Below are 21036 nucleotides of genomic sequence, written 5' to 3'. Positions count from 1 at the left end.
TGATATTAGCTTGGATCTTACAGTGGTAGAAGCTTTCCATTAATTCAATGGTAAATTATCTGCACTAATATAGCGCTATAACAAATGGATAGATGGATTAAAATTTCATAAAATTCAAATTCTCTATACGAGTAATTATATCTTATGTTTATATCATATTCTGCCATATACTCAAATATGAGGAAAAATGTAATTAAGCACTACATAAATAATTGTACAGTACATGAAAAAACAATTGGATCATCAAATTTCATCCTTATTATATAACTTTAATAAAAACTCCTTAAAAAAACATGACAAAAAGGTTTAACTTTAATTTGTAAATTTCTCAGGTTACATGATAATTAACAACAGTAAATGTCTTGGTTACATGTGTTACATTCTAAAACAGCCATTAGAATACATATTTCTAAGCTTCTGCTCCAGTAATTCTACTTCTGAGACTAAATGATTTTGTCCTTTTGTGGTTCCAAACAGCTTATCCGACTCTCTTCTCCAGGAGCTCCAGGAGAACACATACCAGCAGCTATATTTATTTACCCACATTTTTAAAGTTAAAAAGTCAAATGACCAAATACACCCTGTTACTGGGATACAATTGAGTTTAATCCCTAAGTTTCACATCTAGCACCAGAGTGTCTTAATTAGATTGAACAGTTTAACATACATTCTGTCTGTCTCACATATCAACATCTGTGCAACATGAATACTGTAATGCTACATTTTATATTGTGGAATTACATTTTTGGTGGCTCTTTAGCCTGTGTGAAATTACACAGAAATGAAAATTAATTAGCAATCAGACTTGTTTTTATTTTTAACTCTTTTCTTGGAAAAGCATGGAAAGTATAATGAATGCACATTATCAATATCATGAATTGCATCATAACCAGTAGGAATGACTTTTCAATGCCCTTGAAATCACATAAAGCACAAATTAAATAACAGAACATTTTAATAATAAAAACAAAAGCTAAAAAAAAAGCTACAGTTGTAATTCTTGTGCATTGAAAATAAACAAAAGGAATAAAGATACCTTGTTGATTTGGATTTATTCATTTATAAGTGTTATAAAAAAGGAACATGATGCCAAAGGACTGAATGCTTGATTTAACAATTTACAGAACTGGTTCATAAATTACATTATATAGCTTTTGAGATAGACATCATGCTGAGGTGTTTGCAAGAATATGCTGCATGTTAGAGAGGTTTTAGCATTGACACCATCTATGTCCATTCAGGAGCACACATAAAATATGCTCCAAATTATAAAGAGAACACTTCATCCACACTATATCAATGCTAGGGCAATGAGTGTCTTTTAGAGTGCAGAGAGACTCATGTCTGAACATTCCAGAGATTTTGAAACTGTGTGCACGTCTGACAGAATGAGACAATGTAACGAATTGAGAGCACATTTGTGAGTCTGTCACTATGGTTTTGTAGCTGACAATGAGCAAGATGTTATAGAGGTCTATAGGAGGTCAGGCAAGTGGCTATAGACAGAGTCAAGCAAGGTCTGGCTTGCTTCTTGACTCTTTACCCCCGCGATCTCGAACAAGCAGTCCAGCTTGTCCTCGTCCATCGGGATCTCCTCGATGACATGGAGCTCTTCAGGGTTGAGAATGTGCAACATATCATCAAAGATGGGCTGCAGGTCACAGGAGTCCAAACGCACCTGCCGTAGCACCGTGTCCTTTTTCTCTGCGGGACAGAAGAGTGCAGCGTTGCCATTAACACAACAAATATTTTAGGCTTTATTATTCACATACTCCACAAATTGTCTGTTCTGATTTGGAGAGTATGGATACTGTGATTGTGGATAGTTAGAAGAGACTGCTTTGAAAAGGGTTGAGAAAACACTTCCAATATCTTTTTGGGGAAATCAACCTATGAATTATTTAAAATTATTATTTTTAATTTAAAAAGACCAAGCATTAATGTATTATACATAAGACATTTAAAATGTAAATGTATTATAAGAGTATCATTGACAATATGACACAAAACAATTATGTATGATTCCAGCTGTCCAGATGCAGACAGATGTTAACAAACGGGAAAAGCTAGGCATAAATATTTCCAGCTGTTGTCGTGTTTATCTATGTATGTTTACCTTTGGTTATAAAAGAGCCTGTCCGGCTGAGAGCAGAGTCCTTGCTAGAAGTGGAGTCACAACGCAGCAGCGGCTCAGATTCATCAGTAAAGAACCCCTTGGTGCGCTCCATCGGGGACTGCTCCAGCACAACACCAGGTGACTCTAAAGGCTTATGGCTGGGGCTCAGAAAATGGCTTACATTCACAGCCATCATTAGTGTGTTCAGGTCAACCTATGGTAAAATTCATAATACATGTTAATGTCATTTCTGATAAAGCATAAGACTAGAACCTATACAATGAATTCTTTTCATTTATAGATACATTTTAAAGCTAAATTGTGTAATTTCTGGGCCACTAGCAAAATTATTTCCTAAACACTACCCCTATCTGCTATTGGGGAGGCAAACCCCACCCCAATTCACACCATTGTTTGAGCCAATACTCAAACAAACTTAGAAATTACTTACTTTTATTGTCACTGCATATTAAGCTGGGATAGGAGAGAGTACAGCATTATAACATGTATGTATATATATATATATATATATATATATATATATATATATATATATATATATATATACACACACAGTATATATACAATGCATCCCTAAAGTATTCACAGCGCTTCACTTTTTCCACATTTTGTTATGTTACAGCATTATTCCAAAATTGATTAAATGCTTTATTTTCCTAAAAATTCTACAAACAATACCCCATAATGACAACATGAAAGAAGTTTGTTTGAAATCTTTGCAAATGTATTAAAAAAAATAAAATCACATGTACATAAGTTTTCACAGCCTTTGGTCAATACTTTGTTGAAGCACCTTTGGCACCAATTACAGCTTCAAGTCTTTTTGTGTATGATGCTACAAGCTTGGCACACCTATTTTTGGGCAGTTTATCCCATTCTTATTTGCAGGACCTCTCAAGCTCCATCATGTTGGATGGGGAGCGTCGGTGCACAGCCATTTTCAGATCTCTCCAGAGATGTTCAATCGGGTTCAAATCTGGGCTCTGGCTGGGCCACTCATGGACATTCACAGAGTTGTCCCGTAGCCACTCCTTTGTTATCTTGGCTGTGTGCTTAGGGTCGTTGTCCTGTTGGAAGATGAACCTTCAACCCAGTCTGAGGTCCAGAGCGCTCTGGAGCAGGTTTTCATCAAGGATGTCTCTTTACATTGCTGCATTCAACTTTCCCTCGATCCTGACTAGTCTCCAAGTTCCTGCCGCTGAAAAACATCCCCACAGCATGATGCTGCCACCACAATGCTTCACTGTAGGGATGGTATTGGCCAGGTGATGAGCGGTGCCTGGTTTCCTCCAAACATGATGCTTGCCATTCAGGCCAAATAGTTCAATCTTTGTTTCATCAGACCAGAGAATTTTGTTTCTCATGATCTGAGAGTCCTTCAGGTGCCTTTTGTCAAACTCCAGGCAGGCTGTCATTTGCCTTTTACCGAGGAGTGGCTTCCGTCTGGCCATTCTACCATACAGGCCTGATTTGTGGGGTGCTGCAGAGATGGTTGTTCTTCTGGAAGGTTCTCCTCTCTCCACAGAGAAACGCTGGAGCTCTGTCAGAGTGACCATCGGTTCTTGGTCACCTCCCTGACTAAGGCCCTTCTCCCCCGATCGCTCGGTTTGGCCATGCGGCCAGCTCTAGGAAGACTTCTTCCATTTACAGATGATGGAGGCCACTGTGCTCATTGGGACCTTAAATGTTGCAGACATTTTTCTATACCCTTCTCCAGATCTGTGCCTCGATACAATCCTGTCTCGGAGGTCTACAGACAATTCCTTGGACTTCATGGCTTGGTTTGTGCTCTGACATGCACTGTTAACTGTAGGACCTTATATAGACAGGTGTGTTTTCCAAATCATGTCCAATCAACTGAATTCCAATCAAGTTGTAGAAACATCTCAAGGATGATCAGTGGAAACAGGATGCACCTGAGCTCAATTTTGAGTGTCACGGTAAAGGCTGTGAATACTTATGTACATGTGATTTAAATAAATTGTTTTTATTTTTTATAAATTTGCAAAGATTTCAAACAAACTTCTTTCACATTGTCATTATGGGGTATTGTTTGTAGAATTTTTAGAAAAATAATGAATTTAATCAATTTTGGAATAAGGCTGTAACAACAAAATTTGGAAAAAGTAAAGCGCTGTTAATACTTTCCAGATGCACTACATGTCAGCTCTAATGTTGTAATGTTGTGGACCCACAAGAAGCATCCTTGTCAGGACAAACAACAAACAACTATTACGCAAGTAATACATTTGTAAGAATAAGGCTCTTTGCTGTAAGCGCCACAATGTGTGTCACTAATGTGCCCGAGGCGGAGTTAGCACAAAGGGTTCAGCCTTCACAGCCCTGGACCACCCACATGAGTCCTGTCCCTGTTGCCCTTTGCATCAAGAGAGGGTTACACAATGGGTACAGATGAAAAAGATTATATCGAGTCAGAAATTCACTGCCCACACAGCACATGGCCTGTGCTACACTCAAATAGCCCCCTGTATGCAAGTCATTCATCGTTATGCCCATGTGTTGGAACATTTATTATGCATTTCCAGATGTCAGTCATTTTACCAGACGTCTGTACAGTCTGGAACTGTGTTTTGACAATTACCCAGAGTGGTACAATTTATTATGCATTAAACACTAAAGAACAACATGGGCACTATTTTTGCACACTATGCATATTGTTTGACCTTCTTAAAAAGCATAGAATGTATAATCCATATGTTGGCCTACTTTTGGGGGCATTTGTGAGTCGGGCAACACTTCTCCTTTCTTGTCACATAAGTTACTAAAGGAAGCATATTATAAACTGGGAAGGTACCCACACCTAAGTAGTGGCACATTCAAATTACTACAAGGACAGAAACCACCACATTTCCCGAAAATTTCCTGTAGAATCAGAAGTGAATAATCAATGCTGTGAAATGTGCATTCCATTTAGTCATTCATTAGTCACCCCACACAAAGGAAAACAACTCAGAATTGCAAGAATGACACACAGAATGACCAACACAGAGGTCAGGTCCATATACGAGTAGTGAAGCATTGCTAATACAAAAATTTGACATTTCCTGATAATCTGATATTTTATTACACAATAAATTAACTGCACTAATTAAATGCTGTTTATGTGATGACTTACTATATGGCTATTTGGGGTAATATTACCAATAATTTGTGTAGGAAATGAGCAACAAAGTGAGCCTCATCTGCTATTTTGGCTGATGCTGATGCTGTGCTGTCTTTGTACACAGTACACAGTACACACTGTACACAGTGTGTGAACAGATTTCAAAGAATGTTACTTTTAGACTAAGGTTATATGTCAGGTAACTAAAGTTTCATTCACTCATTCTTATGATATAAAATGTATCAAGCTCTATGTCAGGAGATTTCAACCTTTACAGACCTAGATGACTCTAAGCCATCCCAGAGTAAAAAAATATCAGTAACACTTTCTTTTTATAATTATTGTAATTTGTGTTGGGTTCGAGTCAACACCTTAGTCGAGTCCATGGCACCCGCATTTATTTATGCGATTATCTAATCAGCCAATCGTGTGTCAGCAGTGTAATAAATTCAGTAAAAGTTCAAATCAGCATCAGAATGGGGAAAAAATTTTGATCTCAGTGACTTCAACCGTGGTATAATTTTTGGTGCCAGATGGGCTTGTTTGAGTATTTCTGTCATGCACAACAGTCTCTAGAGTTTACAAAGAATGTTGCCAAAAACAAGAAGCATCCAGTGAGTGGCAGTTCTGCAGACGGACACTTCTTGTTGATGAGAGAGTTCAACAGAGAATGGCCAGACTTTTTTGAGCTGACAAAAAGGCTACGGTAACTTAGATCAACTCTCTGTACAATTGTTGTGAGCAGAATAGCATCTCAGAATGCACAACACATCAACTTTGAGGCAGAAGGACTACAACATCAGAAGACACGTCAGGCACTTTATTAGGAGGACCATAGTGTTCCTGTGTTCCCAATATGCATATTATATCAGTTTTGAATTACATATATCAGTCAACCACTACTCATTAAAATGTACTAATACAAACTAGAATCTGTTCACCAGTTTAAATTTGGGGTCCAACATCACTGATGAAATCAAACAAAAGCATTGTTTTAACCACACAAGCAACGGTTCAGACAGTGCATTTCACAGGATGAAGCTCATTGACCTATGCTGTACCACAACCCACAGATACGGAAAATGACTCAACAAGACCACCTACTGTGCACAACGCATGGTCAGCATCTGACCAAATTAAGCTTGGTAGCAGTACGCTTAACAATATGCATCAAAATATCTTATAGTGCCAGAGCAGTGGCATTGTGGTAGTGTAAGTGATCTGACATTTAACCCTGGTTGAGTCCATCCCAGGTCATGTTCCCATCCCGGTCCGCTCTTTCTGTCAACCCTTGATTTCCTGTCTCTCTACTTCTATCAACAAACAAATGAAAAAATTAAATAAATAAAAAACGCCCAAAACTTTATTTAAAATAATAGATAAAGACAATTGTATTTATTATTTATGACTAGTTGGAAAAGCTGTTGAACTACTTGTACACAAATATATTTATAAAAATAGTAACATAAGTCGAGACTGAGTGCTGGTGGGTGACAGCTTTCGGACTGTGTCTAAAAGTCCTCAGGCTGTTTGGCCAGCTTCCACAACAAGTGGAGCAATAGATGTGTTCCTCCTCGTAGGGTGCTTATCTGAGGTTTACTGGCACAGTATGTTACGCCCAAGTGGACTGACTTTGCATACTTTGACTGTGAATTGATATTATTGTCTTTCTCTCTGTTTTAAAGCATTTGTTCTGAAGTTGCTAGCAGACCTATGAAATGAAAAGGTAGAAGATAAACATTAAAAAAAAATTCTCATTTAATGTCAGTTTCCATTGGCTGCTCAACATATGACTTCAGATTTGAGTCTTACACCATACACCACAAGATTTCCTCTTTAGTCGGCTCCATCAAATATCTGTTATATCCTCTAACAAAATGGAATAATTTCACTATCTGTCCAACAATTGATTCCAGAGTAACTGAATCATCTCTGTCTTAATTCACACATCCTGACCTCGTATGAACTCAAACCATTAATCCTCTGCATCTGTTTACACATAGCATCAAAACTTTTCATGTAATGTTACAACTTCTCATTCAGGGAAATAGCCAGAGTGAAATTTACCAGTATTTTAGAACAGGTCGTGTTCACACATGACCTCTAAACTGAAAATTGCAGTTAAATTTCTGTAAAAGGCTGCATGTGGAAATGTACAGCAGTGAGCATTGTTTGGGGTCAGACACACAGGCGTAAAGACCTAGAAGACAGACTATTGGACTACTTTCTTTAAAATACCAGCATCTGCCTCTGTCTTGCCATGTGTAATTCATTCACCTTTTTGGAGGCTACAGTTTGCGTGCTATGACACTGCAGAGCATGGGATACACGCGATTTCATCTGGAACGTGTCTCTGATGAGCGCACGCAAATGGAGCTCTTTCTACTAATATGTTTCACCCCCATTTATGTACCGTTGTTGTACAGCATAACTAATTCAATATCAGATCTCATGAGTCGTGAGTAGACACCAGTCCTCATCATATTTTTCATCGTGAGAAACGTCCCTACCAGACCGGGTAATTCTCACGTTCAGTGGTTTCACTACTGATGTCAGTTGCATCTCTAACAGTAAGTTAAAATGTTGTTAACAAAATGAACATTCTGTCATCAATTACCTACTCTCATGTCATTCCAAACCTGTATTACTTTCTTTCTTGTGGAACAAAGAAAAAATTATCTGTTTAGGAATTTCATGCAGGTCTTTTCCTTACGTACAACACCAGTTCATCATAGTGAATACAGTTGTTAAGTAGATTCATATGGGTTACCTACAGTATATGGTGCTTTTTTGGGGGGGTGGGTAACCTCAATGGTCACTACAAACTGTTGTGTATGGGTAAGACCAGCATGAAGGTTCTTTGAAATTCGATGAGAGAATGTGTATATAATGACAGACTTGTTATTTCTGGGTGATCTAATCCTTTAAACTTGAACAGATTTCTAAACAAAACATGATGACATCAGGACGGGTGGAGAGACTAAATAGACTACGACTAAGACTAAGTGCTTTGTAACAGTGGATAGGATGTGCTGTTCAGAGAATGATTTTTGCCATACCTTCACAGACACAGGTTCAGTGGAAGTCAACAAGCAATTAGGTGATTATTAGGTGGTGCTAACAGACAGATATAGAAAACAGGTATAATAAGAGTGTTTTTTTTTTATTTATTTTTTATATATCTTGGTGATATCAGTGGTATCAAAATGAGTCAAAAAGCCTTAACTGCACTATCTACAGCACTGCAACCTTGAGACAAGGGCAGTTAATATAATGGCCCTTATACGGGAATGGCCTTAATGAAAACTCTAAAATGAAAGTTGATGATTGATACTCTATCTCTGGTAGCTTTTCAGTCCTTAGTCATTAGTAATGCAGCTCAATGGGATGCAGCCAGGAGTCATGAGCAACTCATGTGTTTTGTTTACCCAGTTGTGTTCCCATTTACACTCACTGAGAACTTTATTAGAAACACCTGTACACCTACATATTAATGCAATTATCTAATCAGCCGATCATATTGCAGCAGTGCAATGCATAAAATCATGCAGATATTGGTCAGGAGCTTCAGTTAATGTTCACATCAATTATCAGAATCTCAGTATTTCGACTGTGGCATGATTGTTTGTGCTAGACGGGCTGGTTTGAGTATTTCTGTATCTGCTGATCTCCTAGGATTTTCACACACAACAGTCTCAAGAGTTTACTCAGAATGGTGCCGAAAACAAACATCCAGTGAGTGGCAGCTCTGTGGGGGTAAACACCTTGTTGATGAGAGAGGTCAACGAAGAATGGCCTGATTGGTTCAAGATGACAGAAAGGCTACACTAACTCAGATAACCACTCTGTACAATTGTAGTGAGCAAAATAGCATCGCAAAACGCACAACACATCGAACCTTAAGGAGGATGGGCTACAACAGCAGGAGACCATGTCTGGCACTTTATTAGGATCATAGTGTTCCTAATAAAGTGCTAAGTGAGTGTATGTATTATCCGAACTGAGCTAGACAAAGAGTGTGTGTGTTATGCAAGACTGTATACACATGACTACTTGATCCATGGCTTCATTAGTAGCTTGTGGATTGACCATGACAGGACAGGTTGTAGTCTGATGTTTGCTAATATACAAACCTTTCTACTATATGGTGTCACTTAAAACAGGTATTTAAATGGCACATTGTATGTTTAAGGTGAGATGAGTACTTTTTCAGTTAAAGCAATATTTATATTCCAAAATGGATAAAAAAGTAGTCCATCAGATTTACACGCTACATTTTTCAAGCTCTGAAATCATATGATAACTTTGTGCGAGACTAAAATTCAAGTAATTATTAACTGAGAATCTTCCCCTCCTCTCCCCATTCACTTTAATTTAATAGAAAATACAGGTTTGGAACAACATGAGGGTGAGTAAATGATTACAGTACTTTCATTTTTGGTTGAATTATTCCTTTAAAATACTTTCATCCATCCCAGGTACTGTGTAACAAGTGTAAGTGCAATGAGTTAGCAATTTGTTCTCGAAGAGTACAAACACTCTGGCCATTTCAAAACATTACTGTTTGTTCAAGCAGTCCAACATGTCAACTACATGTTTGTCCAAACAATGGAAGTTGGAGAAATCTATTTGAAAACAATTCTTATTTTTGCAATTCTGTATTGTCCCGCAACAGTTGTTGCTCACCTGAGGATTGTCTTCCATGCAACTCCGGATCTTTTCCACCACGTCAATACGCCGCTGGCGGTGAAGGGCATTGATTAGCTTAGCCAGGTTAGCATCACTGTCACGTATGGTCCAGTGCTGCAGAGCAGCATATGCCCTCTCGGGATTTTCTGAGTAGCTGTTAGAAAAGGCAGCCACCTCTCGCTCTGTGGCATTGGCCAAAGACTTGTACATGTCAATCCACTGACTGCCGATCTGTGCAGCCACCAGCTTCAGGATGTCAACACCTGGAGAATGAGTGGAAAGGTCAAACATATGTTTATCTACGGTATACTGTACCCCACTATAACCCCATACAAAAGTAAAACATTTGTGGAACAGCATGCACTCGAGTTGGTATGGACTCCACAAGTTTTTGCAAAACATGATTATCCCAGCATGATCTGAGAGAATACATCTTGTTTTTCAATGGCAGCAAGGAAATCTGACCTTTTGCACAAAGGAGATAACATGGTCAATTTCACAAATGTGTGTCTTAAAGGGTTCGTTCACCCAAAGATGAAAATCCTCTCATGATTTACTTACATTTAAGCCATCCCAGATGTGACTGACTTTCTTTCTTCAGCAGAACCAAAGTGAAGATTTTTTATTAGCACTATTCAGCTCTTTTAGTCCATAAGTAAACAGGTGCCATGAGACTGCTGGCTATTTGACAGTCCAAAAGGCATATATAGGCAGCATAAAAGTAATCCACACCATGCCAGTCAATCAATTAATGTCTTCTTAAGTAAATCGATAGGTTTGTGTAAAAAATAAATCTATAATTAAAACTTTATTAACTGTAAAAAAAAAAAAAAAAAAGAGCTTCTTGCCAGCAGTCGACGCATCAGTGAAAGAAGCGCAATGGTGCGTTCACGCGAGAAGTGTGAAGCCAACGTTTTGTATAAAACAGAGGAATGAAAGTCAAGCAAGAGTTGGATCATTTCAAACGGCAATACAATGCTGGCAGGAAGGAACGTTTTAAAGTTAAAAACGTTTTAATTATCGATTTGTTTCTCACACCAAACTATCGGTTTGCTTCAGAAGACATTAATTGATTGACTGGAGTCATGTGGATTACTTTTATGTTGCCTAAATATGCCTTTTGGACTGTCAAATAACCAGCAGACTAATGGCACTTGTTTACTTTCATTGTATGACAAAAGCAGATATGTGCTTATAAAAATCATCACTTCGGTTCTGCTGAAGAAGGGAAAAACAAACACATCTTGGATGGCTTAAATGTAAGTAAATCATGAGAGAATTTTTATTTTTGGGTGAACTAACCCTCTAAATATTTATTTTCCATCATAACTTAATTTTTTAATATGATTAAAATTCTTAAAACTTTGTTTATTTCCAGTTTTAAATTAGATTTTCAATCCAAGATTTCCAATGTGGACAATGCTGACTATTGATATACAGTATGCCATATGTCACACAGAATGGTAACTTTTGTACCTACTGTATCTGAAAGCATTCATGTGTTTTTGTAATGTATGCAGTTAGCATGATCTGCTGTTGTCGCAGTATCATCATCGTAGTGACAGTGAACATTTTTTATCATAAAGTGTAGGAGGGTGGTGCTCTAAAATTACAGTACATCAGCGGTTGCTGTGTGACATACATGGTTAAGGTCACAGAAGTGACCCAGAGTAATGCCTCTGTTTATAAACTTGGGTGTAGTGTGACAAACAGTTGCCTCCTGGGGAATCTTTCTAAAAGAGTACCCCATTACAGACCTAGAAGAACATTTAATTCAATCTCTGACACTTGTGTTAAAATGCAATTTTAATTTAAATTATAATTCAAGGCTAATACTCCCTTTTGATACTTATTGTACCTTACTGTATCTTCGAAACTTGAAAACGTATAGTTTGGAAAATAGGATATTAAAATGTGAAATATGCATAAGACTTGGTAAATAATGTCATGGTGGGGACAAACATGACATTTCTATAATTGTAGGGATAATATGGTTGCTACACCTCATAAAACAAATTAATAAAAAACATAAACTTATAATAAAGGCACAGAAAAGGCTCTGGTTTTCACATGGTCTACTGATAAAGTATAAATTATAAATAATGTTAATTGTCATCAATACAGTCTAATGAATGATGATGGATGAACGCACCATTACATTTACGCATTTGGCAGACACTTTTATCCAAAGCAACTTACAGTGCATTCAGGGTATACATTTTATAAGTTTGTGTGTTCCATGTGAATCGAACCCATGATCTACTAGTCGAACACCGTGCTCTACTAGTCAAGCTACAGGAATGCAAGGTATTAAAGCATCTATCTGTAAGCCCGATCTGTGCTGTTTGTGATCCATCTGTACCAAATTCACTAGAGCTCTCTAGCATGCCACAAAAATGCCAGGGCCTGCAGGATGCCTATCCGCTCGCCTGTCGTTTCCAGTGGTTTCTATGGCATGACAGAGCACTAAAGGAGGACACTCTCTGTCTAAGTGTGATGTAGGGCGATTATGATGGGTCGCATGATGCTTTCCGTTGTCTATGACTGTACAGTTTGTTGGACTTGGTTGCCTTAGTCCCAAAGGCAACTCTACTGAAATACCCAGAAAGCTACTAAAAGCTAATATCCCAATGTAGAGAGTGTTGTGTTTATGTTCTCAATCAGCAAGACCACTTTTATAATGAAACTCTGCATGACTTGAATATTTGTTCATTGTCCTATTTAGTTATACAGTGTCATGGTCATATAATATCTAGCTGTAGAGATGGCTGATTTTAAGTTTTAAAAATTTTATTGTATTGACAGCTGGCCTCTAGTTAACAAATCATTTCATAGAGTATATCCCAGGGTCAGAAATGAATAGGTGCTCGTGGCAAAAATGCCACAGAAATTCATAATAACAGCCCCCAAAATTCTAAATGTGTGTATAAAAATGGCATGGTCCTATTTTTTATATGATATAGTTCTTAATGCTATTCTATTGCAGGCCAAAGAAATGGGTAATACATTTTCAATCCAATTATTCAGATTGAAAACTGAAGGATAAAATTGACGTACCTGACTTAAAAGATGAGACCAATTCTGTCATTCTGTTGCTGGATTACATTATACAACTGTTGTCTGCACATGTGATACAAAAGTATTTGGTGACAGTGGATTAAAACACATTACTCATAATTTGCATGTGTGAAGACAATAGCTTATCCGCCACAGACCCTTACAATAGAACAAAGCCTTTAATGTCTTCATATGAGAATTCAAATGAAGTTGCAAACCAGCTGTAACAGGTCTAGGTTGGCTCCAAAACAAAGAAATCCTCAAAGGTAGCCAGGATTTCCCCTTTCAGGAGAGTCACTGTGGTGGCTTTGCAAGAATGTCTCCCATAAATCCCTGACACAACATACACAATACTAGTTGTAGTAATTATCACTTCCCCATCAAATGAATCTGCTCTCCTGGTGAACTGTTAAACATTAACCAGGGGAGGCTTACTAGTAGGGGGATCCTACAAGCTTCCTCCGAGTTTCCCTGAAACTAACACAAAATGTTGGCAGAGTTGAGCTCACCCATGAAGATCCTAATCGTCTCTAATAAAAAAAACAACCAAAAAAAAACAGCCCACCCTGTTTCTAGGCAGTGGGCTTTTTATAGATATCACCTATCCCAGAGGTTGTTATATGGGGTGTATGTGCGGGTGGTTCTATGTCTTTGATCTTCCCTATGCATGCTTTGTTATACCATTCGAGGTACTTCCTGGCCTCCAATGAAAGAATTAACTATTTGTACAATCTCTCCTTCATCTTTATGTATGTTTCCCATGTGGCCCTTTATGGCCATTATTTCACTAATGTAGTAAACGGACACACATGCCTTCAGGCCACCCAATTACACACCTTGAATGAATTAGGTAAATGTTTTGTGTTGTGTTCGCGAAGGCAACCGGGGTATAAAATGTACCTGTGCATTTCTAACCCATATGTTCACATGATTTGACGAGGTTCTACTATCTCAGTTTAACTCAACTGTAAAGCATGTTTTAGAAAAAACTGTAATAAATATTTTTTTACAATGAAGTCAATAAACAATGAAATTGTTCATGTTTAAAAGCTTAAGGAAGAAAAACATCTCAGTAAAAATAACAAGCTTTTTTTTTTTTTTGGAACTGGTGGAAGTGTTTAACAATGTTTTTTATTTTTTTTATTTTATGATTGTTAGCATGCCATTGCTTTTCCTCTTCTCTGATATTTTCAAGGGCAATTAACTTTTTGAATATCATAAAACAACTCAATCTGTTAAAAAAGAAAAAAGAAAAAAAAAACTGTCCCACAAATTACAAATACTGGAAATTGTTTTGTATTCAGACTTCTTCCACAAACTATAAATCTCAACTTTCACTTTCACATTCTTTCACATTTTAAAAGTGAACATTTATGGTAAAAAAGGACTTAAATATTGATCTGTTTCTCATCGCTTTTGAAGATATGGATTAAACCACTGGAGTATGGATTAATCTTATGTGGCCTTTATTTACTTTTTGGAGCTTCAATGCTCTGGCCACCATACACTTACATTGTGTGGACCAACAGAGCCGAAATATTCTTCTTAAAAACTTAGTTTGTGTTCTGTAGAAGAAAGAAAGTTATACACATCTGGACTGGCATGAGGATGAAGTTTCATTTTTAGGTTAACTATTAATTTAAAGCCCATACAAAACCTGTACAATGCTATGGTAAGGTATTCTGCATACTTTTTATGTGTTGGGTGGTTAGTGTGTTGCCAACTGGCCAACTCAAAGTCTATTTGACATTATATTGCCATAATATATATATATATATATATATATATATATATATATATATATATATATATATATATATATTTTTTTTTACCCATGTTATCAATCATTTTACGATTAAATCATAAGTCTGATTGCATATAAAAGTAAAAGCACACCACTCCATAACAAGCAAAACAATTTACGGTATCATTCATGCCCTTAGCACAAATGATAAGGGACAAATTGCACACAAAATGTAATACTTTGTGTTAGGGGGCTGTTCAAATCAGAAATGCTTGACTTAGCAAGAAACACTAACAAAGTAAAGTCTTCAAATTCTTCTGTACTGCACATATTTGAAGAAGATTTTGTTTTCAATTCTTTATAGGCTGGCACTTTGTATTCAGACACCTCTCACTACATAAAAGCCAGTCCCTCCTACAATCTCCCATCAAGACATGTACACTGATAAACTCCTAGCTCTCAAACCACATAGAACTGGTATAATCTGGTTTCAACTGCTCAGGGTTGAAGCAAAGTCATACATGGGCGGATATCTGAAGCTGATGTACTGTAAGCCGGTGCCACAGAGCTGTACGTCTCACAGATATAACCTAGCAGCCACTGATACAGCAACAACCAGGTTATGGGGTATAGAGTGTGAAATAAATAATAAAAGAGAATCTACCCGAGAAGCAGAATGAGAAAAGGAAGGAGATCAGATTCTGTATGAGCGTGTGACTGGACACTGGTCTTGTTTGTGTAAACAGTATTGCATTCTCTAGAGTGGAATAAATGGGATTAACAGCACTGGTGTGATGACAGATCCATAGATGATCTACTGCAATGGAATTTATTTTGCGCCCAATACCACTGATTGGAAAGCGCTGGGTGTTAGTTTTGGTTTCTTGCATCTTTCAGAGCATATAGTCATTCACGTATTTTCATAAACCCAAATATGGTACACATTAAAATAAAAAATCAATGTTGTTCTAAACGGTACAACTTTTATTCCCATAGAGACCAACCAATCAACAACAAAATTTTAAATCAATACAATACAGGCATTAAATTTGAGTTAGCCTCCTATCCGACAGTTCATCTTAACCTGTTGATACGCACCCCCTTTTTGAGCACAAACCATGAAAATAACATACCTGAACTTAAATGGTTGTATTTATTGGACCCTTTGGAGTATGGACACAGTTCTTTTGGCCCACAGTATCTTTTGAAAGAAGACACTCTGGGCTTTATTTCCCACGTTATTTATTTCATAATTAATATATGTTGTTATTTATTAAAGTTTATATTAATGGAAATATTTTGTGTTGAACATGTTTTTATAATCTAAAAAAAAAACAATAATACAAGTGCCAAGACAACCCAGAAATACAATGACCTTAAAGCCACAAGTCTAAAGAAGTTATGTTTCAAATTTGAAGATGATCTAACAAAAAATTAGGTTCCTGCAAGCTTTTTTCTCTGTAAAATCGCAGGCGGCGTACAGAGTAAATAAATCTGACTGCACTGCTTGGCTATATGAATAAAACTACTCCGCATTTTTAAAAAAATACTTTGGAGACATGCTCATTTTGTTTACGAGACTCTAATATATATAAGATCATATACAGTTTTACAACATGAATGCTGCTCAGATTGCATAGTTTGTTGAAGAACGACGATGAAGGGTAAATCTTTCAGGTGAGATCTCATGTAAACAATGGAGAATATATAAATATTTCTCAGATTTATCACTTTTATGGACAAAGTGCTATTGGATGTTTTTCAATGAACACTTGTCATGGACAATTGACCCAAGTGTGGCGAACTGGATTCATCTGGTGATCGCGTTTTCATATAAAAGGTATGAAGTCCTATTTTGATATTGCATGTTTTCATTTGTACTCCTGGCACAAATAACTAAATTGCTGTTTCTGGAGCATTGCTAATGTGAAACAGAGATCGGATATCAAAGTTGAACCCTTAGACCATTGAAAAGATGTATCATTTGTTAACATTAATTACATTTACAGACGGTAAATTCTATATTAAATGTAAGCAGAGTGACGTCACTACTGCGTGCGGGGGGATTGGGTATCAACAGGTTAAGATAGGTCAGTGACATTGTTTTATTACGCATTCCATATTTTTTATGCAATACAAATGACTGATGTGTGTCAATAATATGTAATACGCTTCCCTTGTCTCTTTCTTTCGTGGTACACAAAAGATATTTTCCTTTTAAAATCATGGTTAGGTTTAAGGTTTGGGTTAGACATAGGTAAAATCATAGAATAATTGTTTGTTGGTTTGTTTATTTTTGTCAATGGGAGTAAAAGTTGCATGTTTTTGTTCGAGCCAACTCGATTAATCAAATATATACTTTTCTTAAAATTTTGCCATCTTGTACAATCATAAAGATTTCTTGTGAGATCTGGTAGGATTTAAGATGAAGCAATGTATGTCTAAGTACTCCTTCGCAGCAAGTCTAAAATAATTTACTGTGATGATCTGTTGTTGTTGTCTCAAACTCATGTGAATTGCTTGGTTGTGAAAAATATGTTATACTTTCATGTTGTTTAGTCGCATCTGACTGTGCAAACAGACCTTTATAATGTGTGGTTTCAACTCACCCTGGCCATTTGAATAGTAAATCCACCTCTCCTTGGTATGTGTTGGAGAGCTGGAATTATTGTGGATGGCTTTCTCCATAATGCTGTTTGGGTCCTGTCTGGGACCCTTCTTTAGCACCCGTGAGCTGCGTTTTATGCTGCATACTACGATGACCACCAGCACCAGCAAAAGCAGCAGAACTATCATCCAGGGTAGGTGCTCATTGATGTCAAAGTGCTTGTGCGTGCTGGGCCTTGGCGCACCCCTGCGGATGGGCCGGTAGCCCAATCCTTGTATCTTGTCCTCAGACAGCGTCTCCATGGCCTGCTGGTTGGCCATTTGGTGGTCCCGTGATAAGGAGAGCTTGTGTTGCCTTTTAGGCAGGTCCTGAGTTGCAGCGATTAGGAGTCCTCCATTCTCACCACTGTACTTTGAGGAAGCTGTGGTTGTGGGAATGTCTACAGAGTCGAGGGCAGTCTCACTGCTATTGAAGACCAGCCCTGCTACATCCTGAAACTCCGAAGCTGGTAAGACTGCAGTACTTGCTGTGTGCAGAGAGTGAGCAAGAGAGAGAGAGTGAGAGAGAGAGAGAGAGAATTAAATGCAGTTAAAGATGAGCTTAACCCAGACAACAAAGCAGAAGGGAGAATTTCTAAAACTTTAATCCAGCATCAAGCTGGCATGTGTAGGCACTAGGAGAGTGGAGCTGTCTTGACTCAAGCTGTGCTGGCCCAACATAATCTCAAGAATTGCTAATCTCAACTGCTCAGATTTGACCCAAAAACTAAAACCAATACAATCTGAGGAATCAGAAATGTTCTCTAATGTACATATAGGATAGGACAGGGTACTACTTGAAGTTCAATAATAATATTTTCATGCATTTCTATATTTTTATGTTTTCAAATCTGCGTATTAAGAGATTCTGATGCATTTATAACAACTACTACTACTAACAACAACAGCTAAACCCTTACATGCCTTCAGATGTTTCTTCTACCATATATTCACATCCTATACAACCAGTACTATATTTAAGCACCAATCTGAAAGACTTGGTTGAACATTGTTGAGCAACCACAAAAGAGGAAGCCCTGTAACAACAGAACCATTGGATGAAAACGTTCACTCAGCTAGCTGGGAGAATGTAACAGCAACAGAAATCACCAGCTAGAACTAGAACTATCAACAACTAGAAATAACTTAACATTTCAGAACTGATATTGTGCTATGAAAAAATATGTATCTCTTTTGGCATTCACTGTATGTAACTTTATTTTGAACAAGTGAAAAATAAAACAAATTGAAAACGTTCTTAAAAGATTTCTTGAAACTATTGATGGACACAAATGGTGCAACGCATAAGCATTGTATGGGTCATCTCTATTATAAAGGTTATCTAATCATAAAGGCAGGAGGTCTTCAAACAAAATGGACAAAAATGGACAATAAACAGAAACAAATATTTTATTACATTATTTATATTAAATAAAAAGAAAGGAATATAAATGTCTGTAGTTTTATAATGTAAAACATTCTACAGTAAAAAAACATTAATTGTTTAATGGTAGTTACCTTAATATACACACAAACACACACACACACACACACACACACACACACACACACACACACAAAAACAATAATGTATTTAAAAGAGAATCCATGTAATTTTACAGTAAAATATTGTAAAAGAAAAGTATGTAAAAGTATAATTTTACCATATAATTAATGATAAAAATGTATATTGTTTACATTGTTCATGATTTTTATTGTTTTAACAGTATCATTACAGTCTTTCTAACTGTAACTTACTGTAGATACTTTACAGTGTGTTGCTGGCAATTTAAAACAGTATTATTGCTTCATTTTTCACTGTGCCTTACAATAGATTATTTTTACATTGTTACTGTCAAACTGATCTGTATTTTTCATACTGTAAAAATGTCTGTAATTGTAACGGTAAAAGACTGTAAAAATGCTACAGTAAAAAAAACTGAAACTGGTTAACGAATGGTTACCGTAAAATATACCTAAATGTTTTTTATATATTTAAAAAGACAATGCATGTAGTTTTGCGGTAAAATAAAAACATTTGGATGTGAAAATTATGATTTTCATGTATAATTAACGGTTAAAATTGATATTATGTTGAACATGAGAGTAAATGTACTTTTTACAGTAAATTATTGTTAAAAGTATGGTAAAAATCGGACATTCCAAGAACTCCCTGTGTGACCCATTACATTTTATAATATTTTATGGGAATTGTTGTGTTTCTTCTTATTTTTAATATCAGTTATGTACTTTGGGGTGTTCTGTGTCATATTTGATGTAGTTTATTTAATGTTTATTGCATCATTTTAATTTCACATGTTTCCCTGATTGTGTCTCACTGAGCACTGTCTCTACATGTTTATTGGTCATTGCTCCTAGAAGAGCCACTATCGATGAACTTTCATCATGTGCTCTTCTGTAATTACTACAGTAATTAACAATAAATAATAAAGTGAAAAGCAGATTTTTACAGTTTCAGGAGGTTAATGTATTAAGTTTATCATTACGTTTATCACAAATGCATGGGAATTTTCTAATTTAATTATATGTGCATCAATCCAGTTTTCGCATAAGCCGAGAGGGGGTAGCTGGTCACTTTTTAACCTCCACAGACTATGCAAGTATTTCTTAAAACTTTGGGCTATGTGCATGCTCCGTGTATTTCAAAAGTACATGATCATCCATCGAGTGACATTAATGCACAAGTATTTTCTAAGTATACAGGTATGTGCATTCATGGGGTTGCTGGCATGTGTGTGATACTGTGCATCAAGTTTCATATTCTCTTATTCTCAAATATTCATTCTACATAACCTAGTTGAAACCTTTCTACAATAACGGAAATTCTAAAATTGGCTATAGTGTTTAAGCCCCGCCCTTTTATGCCCAAAGCTGTCAGGTATAAAAGTGGGCTAGCAAACACCATTCCTCAGAATTTTCTTCCTTCAAGACATTGATTAATATCTCGTCTAGAAGCCCTCTACTACTTCACTGTCAACATACACGAGGACGCTTTGCTCATGAATCGCCCTTGTTCTGAGGGACGATTCAGTCTCCCGCGCCTCTTCCGTGACTCCTGAGGGTTCACACGAGGAGTCACGGAAGGAACGCGATGTTGAGTAGGATAAATTTAAGGTGGATCTTGTGCCGGCACACACCCCGTGAGCCCCTCAATCTCCATATACTACGTCTATGGCAATATGGAATGTATGTTCCCATAACCGTTCAGCAGTTATGTATCTCTCTGCATGTGGCGAATGGTCAATGGATGACGTTGCCGCCTCTTCTCAATGAACAAATCAAATTGCCATCTGTGTTTTTTTTTTTGAAACCACATTATTTGTAATATAAAAAAGTAAAAATATGATGTACACAAAGTACATGTGTAAATGTTTTGCTCTGGACTTTATTCTATATGTATGTTAGTAACATCTGACCATTATCTCTGAATGGTGCACAACCTTGCTTGTTAAGAGTGTATTGCTTTTTCTTTTAGCCTAAATGCCATTTTGATATAAAAACAAGATTGACGTAACATAATATTAATAGATTTTTTATTTTGCTCTCTCTGGACAGGCGAAGAATTGGAGAGTGTTCTTGCAATATTTTCCTTTATGAGTAAATATTATGTGATTTCAT

At 36.8% G+C, this 21036-nt stretch overlaps 1 protein-coding gene across 1 annotated transcript in view; it reads right to left on the bottom strand.

Annotated features, from left to right (window-relative positions):
• Positions 1-285: 285 nt before the first annotated feature.
• The window catches only part of LOC127622119 (tumor necrosis factor receptor superfamily member 21-like), a 29423-nt gene continuing 8672 nt past the window's right edge, over positions 286-21036 (bottom strand). Inside the window, exons 3-6 of the mRNA XM_052096056.1 lie at positions 17361-17885; positions 9948-10213; positions 2117-2330; positions 286-1704 (exon numbers count right to left, since the gene is read on the bottom strand). Of these exons, the coding sequence (XP_051952016.1) occupies positions 1475-1704; positions 2117-2330; positions 9948-10213; positions 17361-17885 (1235 nt within the window). The 3' untranslated portion in view covers positions 286-1474. The remainder of the gene's footprint in view (positions 1705-2116; positions 2331-9947; positions 10214-17360; positions 17886-21036) is intronic.

Source organism: Xyrauchen texanus, chromosome 28 (genome assembly GCF_025860055.1).
Source record: "Xyrauchen texanus isolate HMW12.3.18 chromosome 28, RBS_HiC_50CHRs, whole genome shotgun sequence".
Lineage (NCBI taxonomy): Eukaryota > Metazoa > Chordata > Actinopteri > Cypriniformes > Catostomidae > Xyrauchen > Xyrauchen texanus.
Note: the sequence above shows the minus strand (reverse complement) of the source record. Positions and strands in the feature narration are given on the sequence as shown.